This window comes from Schistosoma mansoni, chromosome 5 (assembly GCF_000237925.1).
Source record: "Schistosoma mansoni strain Puerto Rico chromosome 5, complete genome".
Taxonomy (NCBI): domain Eukaryota; kingdom Metazoa; phylum Platyhelminthes; class Trematoda; order Strigeidida; family Schistosomatidae; genus Schistosoma; species Schistosoma mansoni.
Window position 1 is genome coordinate 8,614,567 of NC_031499.1, and position 8,668 is coordinate 8,623,234.

At 35.6% G+C, this 8,668-nt stretch overlaps 1 protein-coding gene across 1 annotated transcript in view; it reads left to right on the forward strand.

The window, feature by feature from the left end:
- Smp_155240 (nyd-sp30 tubulin tyrosine ligase-related) overlaps positions 1-8,668 on the forward strand; it is a gene marked incomplete at both ends in the record, with an annotated part of 39,860 nt that overhangs the window by 12,857 nt on the left and 18,335 nt on the right. The window contains 3 exons of the mRNA XM_018797810.1: positions 1,850-1,931; positions 2,247-2,400; positions 4,311-4,596. Of these exons, the coding sequence (XP_018652815.1) occupies positions 1,850-1,931; positions 2,247-2,400; positions 4,311-4,596 (522 nt within the window). The remainder of the gene's footprint in view (positions 1-1,849; positions 1,932-2,246; positions 2,401-4,310; positions 4,597-8,668) is intronic.

The following is an 8,668-nucleotide window of genomic DNA, read 5'->3' on the forward strand; positions in this document are numbered from 1 at the left end:
CTGTCATTGATCGCTGGTCAATGATGAATTCTTATACGACATTTTTATCTACTATCCCTATATATTAACATATATTCCGAGAGATAATTCAGGTTCTATTCAGAAGCTGTGATCAGTTGTATTTTACCATGTCGGGGTTTGAGGCGGTTACCCATCAATGTCATTCGAACGTGGTTACGTACTATGAATTAGTTAAAGTAAACAATCCATTCCATTGGATTTCAACTCAGAGGTCTGTAAGTTAAGCACTACCTGGAAGACCTGAATGTTATGGGTTAATTTGTCAACCGGGTCATATATAGGCACTATTAGGGAATAAATTCATTTAGTATTGTTTATTTGAATCTTCCCATCGATGAGTTAGGACTGCAACTGGTCAGTCTCTTATTGGCATATGTGCATCCTGTGCGTATTGCCTTGATATTGCTTTAATTCACAAGCACTACAAGGAAAGATGAATAGTGGCTATCAGTGGAATCCAGGACTCGCGTTTCATCCTATTTGGGGCTCTCAGCTGGATGTACCCAGAGTTGATGTTCACTCCGGGACTCGAACTCATTACACAAGCAAGTGGCTATCAGGACTCAGTGACCGAGTGGATAACGCGATGGCGTTTGAAGCGAGGGTACTGGGTTCGAGTCCCAGAGTGAACATCAACTCTGAGATGCAGGTACATCCAGCTGACGAGTCCCAAATAGGACGAAACGCGCGTCCTGGATTCCACTGCTAGCCACTATCCATCTCTGCTTACTATTAGGGAATCTCATACTAAGACGAAATTGTTATCCAATGTGTTGTGACCTTATAAAAGAAGGCCGTTGCCGATTACTTGTGATTTTTATGTCCGGCTTTTTATCACGTGAATTATCCACCGATCGAAATACGAATTTTCTAATCTTAACACTGCACCAAATCAATGACGTTCAACTGGTATGAGCAGTCTAGCGTCCTTATTGATCCCCTGTCCGCCTAGCCCTTCCAATTGAGTCCAGAACACTAATTACAGCTCTTGCTACGCGAATAATCTATTTCAAACATACTCTGTTTATATACCAGACAGACAGACCACATCACACCATAAAATGGAAAATAATATTTGTACAAGATCGAGTCAAATGTGGCTGTGAATGTGGGATACGATGATCAATAAACTGAATATAATTTAAGAACGGTAGTTCGTATAATAATAATCTATAAATCAAAATGAAGCTTATAATAAGATGAATATAGATATACATAATCTAGTTGCTGAATAGTTATACAATAAGAATATATATAGAATAATACTCCATCAACATGTCCCGGAAGTTACCTGGACTTTCATTATCATTAAGATATATCACAATGATTTCTGGTATTCAATCACTATCTAACTGAATTCAATATCTTATTTTCATAGTTGAAATAATGAGTCAATTGAAGCTAGACCACTATGGAAAACCTGGAAGCATTGGACGGCCGTTTCATTCTATTGTGGGACTCCTCGGTGGCAGTGCGCATCCACGACCTCGCCTCTCGAGATTCGAATCCAGGACCTACCAGTCTCGCGCCAGAGCACTTAACCGATAGACCACTGAGCCGGCATCCAACGGTGTTAATGTCTAACTTCAACCAACCCACGAAATTTGAGCAACCGTTTACCAATTATCTTCAGTGAGTTGTTATCTCACAACAGACGTGGTTAAACTCCACTGGTCTAGCTTCAATTGAATTATGATTTCAATTATGAAAATACGGAAATCTCCACAAAACCCCTTCTGATCAATTTGTTCTGTAAATTATACATATTATATGTTATTTTTCCTATATAAAAAAAGAAACAAACCTTTTTTTACATTTCCATTTCTAGGATTCCATTTATCGACAATTAACTAATTATTCTATAAACAAACATCATATTGAATATCATCATTCCCCTGATGATATCTCGGGTAGTAAACGTTCATTTGCATTTTTCAATCATTATATACAGAAAGTGAAACAATCTAATCCATATACCATTTGGGATAAAATATATGATTTAATTATTAAAACATTAATTATAGCATTACCACATCTAATACATTTCTATCGTATTTCAAGGCATAAATCATCAAATCAGAATTACATTACTACTACTACTACTACTACTACTACTACTACTACTACTACTACTACTACTACTACTACTACTACTACTACTACTACTACTACTAATAGTAATAATAATAATAAACACAGTTCCAAACAATCTGGATACCATCAAGTTAAACAATATTCAACAATGAATAATAAACAATTCATGTTCAATAATCATCCTAAACAACCATCTAAGACAATGTCAACATTAACATCGATTATACCATCAACTATACACAAATCTAAAGTATTCAATATGAATCCTAATAAAACATCATTTATGTATTCAAATTTATTTGAAATTTTAGGTTTTGATATATTAATTGATGAACAATTAAATCCATGGTTAATTGAAGTGAATCGTTCACCAAGTTTTAATATAGATCAACAATTAGATAAACAAATTAAATATAATCTATTAACCGATACAATTCGTTTATTGAATATTAGGTTAGTTTTTTATGATGTGAATAATGATATAGTTAAGATCATGAGTCAATTGAAGCTAGACCTGAAAGCATTGGATGGTCGTTCGTCCTATTGTGGGACTCCTCAGTGGCAGTGCGCATCCACGATCCCGCCCCGCGGAATTCGAACCCAGGACCTAACAGTCTCGCACCAGAGCACTTAACCGATAGACCACTGAGCGGACCGGTATTCAACGGTGTTAATATCTAACCTCAACCGATTCACGAAATTGCGCGACCAACTTCCATTGTACTGAGTTAGATACCTGTCTCTACCTGACATGGATTAGCTCTACTGGCCACCCCCTTGTGAATAATGATAAATTATTTTGGTTATGTATTATTATATTTAAAATATTAAATAGTTAATTAATCTACTACTGGAGCGTTTAAATATTGATATTCTTAGCTGTTTGCTGTAACCCTCAGACTACTTCTACGTATTGATTTGAATAATACAAAAAAGGTAGGAAATGTATGGGTTTTACTTTAAAAACCCATACCATAAACAAATTGTGGTTGAGAATGAGATGTGGGATTGCAGATCGACAGAATAAATCAGTTTCTCAGCCTGTCAGCTTCGAATCAATTCATTCATCGAGATATACAGTTCAGCGTTCGGTCAGTTAATGTAGTACGTCAATGACAGTACACATAACAAGCTCTTATCCATATTAGTGTTTAATGTTTGATGAAAGATTGCGTTGTACAAAGGAGGTTATGTCAACCATAATGAACAAACAACCTGATATGCACATGTTTCGATCCAGACTGCTCGACACTTCACCACAGAAGTGTTAACGAGGAAATTAATAAGATGAGAATAAAATCACGAAAAGTGTAATGGGATTTCAAAAAAATACGAGCAGAATAAAAGAATACAAATGATATGCAATTGCAATGAGTCCAAGGTTTAGTGAAAAGTGTTATTTCATGAATATTACCACTATTTTTTAACTCTCACCTTGTTAATATTTCTTTTCGTTAAGATGAAATGTGTAACAACTTCAAACAATGCTTGGTTTTACTATATCCTAAAGCTGACTGATTAGTTGTTTGTCTGTTTGACTGAATATTCATAATTAACTGACCACTGGGTAGTGACTACTGCCATGTATACCAAATCCTTCTTAGTGCAGATCGAATTCTGTTGATCAAGTTTCAATGTAGCCACTAGTCTAAGTGACTCGATATTGAGTGTACTATGTTGTGATGTCAAGTGATGGTCGAAGGTGGTCGACAGGAAACTGTATATATCATTTTCGCTCTATTTGCCGCTTATCAGCAAGTCGTGCTGGTAATCTTGATCCTCCCCGCAAAATTCAACCTTGTGTTATCTAGCTTCAGATTAAGAAACTTTAACACTGAGCTATTTGGGCCACGATTGACCTCCTTTAGGACTGAGATATATTTTCAATTATTTGATTTGAAAAAAAATAACCCCAGACTCACACATCAAAATTTTTTTAATTAAAATAATTTAACTAGACAGTTTTAAGTCTTGGGATTGAATCCACCGTGGAGCATTAGTCCCATCAAGATTACAGGTACATCTTGTTGATGAGTGCCAAATAACACCGAACTTAAGTCTAGGATTTCTTGTCGACTACTTACAATCATCACCTTAAATGACTGGATATTCACTGACTGATATCAGCTATCCTTTTTCATTATGACTCACTACGATAACTTCCCACGTATATAACTTATCGGTCTTTTTTTCAGACCATCAGATAAATCTCGTGTGGAAAAACAACAAAAGTTAACCACAAGAAAACGTTTATACAATAGTCACTCTGTACAAACACAAAATTGGATGTATAAATCAAATCTCAATATTCGAAATGATAAGATTCATAAATATTTTGACAACAATCGATCGTCCATCAAAAAACATACAAACCATGAATTGTTTCATCGTGATAATGTCAATTTAAAAACAAATCACCAATCACCTTTTGCATATCAATTGGATATTGATTATTTAAAATTGATGAATGATCAAGATCATGTGGAGGGTAAAAAGCTAAGTTTGAAAATTGATCATTTAGTAAGTTTGAGTTATATTATGATTATTATTTTGATAGTTTGAATTATGAATCGATCTTGACTAGATCACTGTTGAAAACTGGGGGATACTCAACAATTGGTTATTCCTAGTATGGGACTCCTTAATAGTGTGTATCCACAATCTGAAGGTTTTGTTCTGTTTTTATAGAAAATCTAGTTTTTGTAATCAATCAATAAACTTATATTTACAGATTGTGTTTATTGACTGGTTTGGATTTTGTGTTAGTTACCATTTGTCAAAAAGATGTATCTTTAGGAATCATAGAACTATTTTTTCCGTGTTAATAAAATGGGGTATCACACAATGTTACTATTCGGGTGTTATAATCGAGCTTTGGCTACTCATATCTAAATATCAATATAACAGTGGACAAGTAATGTAATGTCTTACCACAAAATACTGCTTCTTCCTGATGGTATAGCAGTTTGTTATGTCTGTCAAATAAACTGCTATCTATAAGCAGAAATGGCTGGTGATTAGCAGTAGAATCCAGGTCGGGCGTTACATTCTATTTGAGACTCGTCAACTGGATGTACCTGCATCCCAACACAAAAATGAATTAAGCTTCACCCTACTGCACAATTTACTGTCTATCTGAACTTAGTGGCTAAGTGGATAACGTGATGAAGCGAACGGTACTGGAATCAAGTTTCAGAGTAAACATCAACTCAGATTTAGGTACATCGAGATAACGAGTCCTAAATAGAAAGAAATATGGATCCTGGGTTCCACTGCTAACCACTATACATATCTGCTCATAATACTTGTGACTTGAGGCAATATCGAGGTGATCCGCACAGAATGTACGTACGCCAATAAGAGACTGATCAATTGCAGTCTTATATGTCAATGGAAAGATTCAAGTAAACAACATAAAAATGAATTAAACTGCTATTTTACTAGTTTTGTGGAACAAGACTGAAATGACTCAATACAGGGAACAAAGCTAGTCTGTTAAATGAAGACTTACTTGTGAACAGACCACTGATCAAAATATATAAAGTTACATATCATTTTAAACATTTGGTCAATAAATAACGTTGAATGTATTAAACTATTGAGGGAACAGAGTCAGTCAGTCAGCTACAACGTAGGACTAGGCACATATATGCATCGGTCCAAGTTGCCATACCTCGTTAGCACAACAAGATGAACATCGGATTCATAGAAGTAGTTAATTTAGTGGTGGTAGTATATAAAGATAGGTTGTATATAAGGATATAGTATAGGAAGGAAGAACGTTATGAGGCAATTTTAATCTTAAGGTTTAAGGGAACATAAAGAGTGTATACACCTACGCCATTGTGATCGATTCTGAGCCATGTCACCTTAAAGTTTCCAACCATTGGTTACGATAGTCACGCGGACCCCAACCAGGTAGTCTGCATCTGCCAACATGGCTCAGACTAGAAGTTAGTGACTTCAAGCAGTGATGCCAGAAGACAATCAAAAATCTATTTTCTATTCCAACTGTTGTGGTACTTTGGTAGACACGTATTTTATACAGTTTCTAGATGGACTTGAGAGTCGACTATTACATTCACATAAACGAAGGGTTTAAAAATTCAAGATGATCGTCAGTAAAACTATGTTTTTGTCTGATTCTAATAGAAATTTTTGGCAAACAGTGCATTCCTCAATACAAAAACAGTTTCGATGATCTAGCAACAAAGCATAGTAAATATTATCTCCAGTCCGTTAAACCAAATGAGCAAACTGCGAAATGGGAATAAGTACAACGTAGTTTAAGTACGTGTAAAATTTGAGAGTATTTGACAATATTTTATAGAGTATGCACACTGGTTTACCAATTGTTCATTGGTGCTGACTTCTTATAATGTTTGTATGGATTCGATAAACATGGTGTCAAAAAGTTTTTGAATAATAAGATGATATCATCAGTACGCGTTGTGGCGATTGTTGAGTTTTTATTGAGATCACAAACCAATCACTCTGGAAGCACTGGTTGGCCATTTCGTCCTAGTATGGGAATTCTCGGAAGTGTTTCCAGGGTTTCAACGGTGGTCCATCATTGATCGGCCCATGATCTCAATAAAAAATGATATCAATTAGTAAGGATATACTGAAAAGTGGGTCACACATTCATATCAATAGTAAATGATTTTTTCTTGAGTTATATTGTCTGGGACTGATGTATTCCACTACACTACTCAGACATTTATTTGGATGATTTCAACTCACTGTGTAGCGTTCTATGCATATTCAATTATCAGGCTCCACGTTTCTTATGATTGATTGAGATTTGGGTAGTGAATTCACGACAATGAGGCTCAACTGGGCGATAGAGTTTACAATCCCGCTAGGCTTGATGCTTGAACGGTATACTATACAGATATTAAATCACGTTATATCAGACGCATGATTTACGACCAAAATAGAAAATCATAATAACGCTAAACAATACTTGACTCCACACAATTACAAACAGTCACTCTTGGTGAGTCCTCATTACAAGTCGTTAAAGAGAGGAAACGACATATTTAATATTCAATACACTGCATGCCTGTTTATCCACAATAGTGACTAATCACATTTACTTTCACTCCCACTCATCGACGGTGACCTTTTACTTAGACAAATTGACACTTATTGGTTCTCGCGCTCCTTCTAATCCAGTGATTAATCAAAAGATGATAGAAAGTAGATCAATTCTCCATCGTACCCAATTAAATTACTAATCAAAACTCATACAAAAATGTATTTGAGTTGTCTGACAACAGAGCAACATGAAATTACGATATGTACATGACTTGGTTATATGCGATACAAAACCCAGAGTATTTTGGGGAATAGTTAATTCATTATTAATCTAGAATAATAAGACATTTGACAATTAATGAATCAAACAAAAGCTTAGAAATGGGGGAATAGAGAAAATACAACATTCTAAGCGTCTACTAATAATTATAGAGTAAAACTTTAAATAATAATCTTTCATATTATATACTTTCACACTATTCAACTCACCATACATTACTTTATAAAATATTTACTAAGAAAATTAATGATTATGAAAATATAGTTGAGATCATGAGTCAGCTGAAGCTAGATCACCATGGAAAACCTGGAAGCATTGGATGGCCGTCTCGTCCTACTGTGTGACTCTTCAGTGGCAGTGCGCATCCACGATCCCACCTCGCGGGAGTAGAACCCAGGACCTATCAGTCTCGCGCACGAGCCCTTAATCACTAGACTACTGAGCCGGCCAGCATCCGACAGTGTTAATGTCTAACTTCAACCAATCCACGAAATTGAGCAACCATTCACCAATCTCTTCAGTGAGTTGATATCTCCCAACAGACCTGATTGAACTCCACTGGTTACTGCTTCACACTCGAACTCGAGCAAATACCTCATGGAGCCAGTAACTAGTGAGCATATGATCATTATCAGAAGGGGGTTTTGTGGAGATTTTAGTAATTGTTATATAGTTGAGATCATGAGTAGTCTAGCTTCAACAAAATTACAGTGTCTTCAAAAAATATGTGGATTATACATTAAACACATTATTTGCACATCTTCCTTCAGTTGTTCCCTACATACTTTCATGATTTTTTCAATTCTCTTGTTATTACAATTTCTCACGGTTTCGATTTGTTATAACTTGTGGCCGAGTGGATACCCAGTTAATGTATGAAGTGATAAGACCGCCAATCAGGGAATAGCAAATTATCGATTAGAACAGTGACACACGTAAATCGTACGAGCAGTCTAGAGCACTACTTGGTCCTGCTATCTGCCTAGCCCAGTCAGTTAAGTCCAGAACACCAATAACAGCCTCTGCTGTATGAATCCTTGTATTTCAAACATACTGAGTTTATATACCAAACAGACTGACCACAACGTACCAATAAAATAGAAAATAACATTTGTACAAGATTCAGCCCGAATGTGACTGTGAATGTGGGAGGCAGCAATTAATAGACTAGGGATAACTCAAGTATGGGTAATCGTATAACAATAGTCTATAGGTCAAAATAAAGATTATACT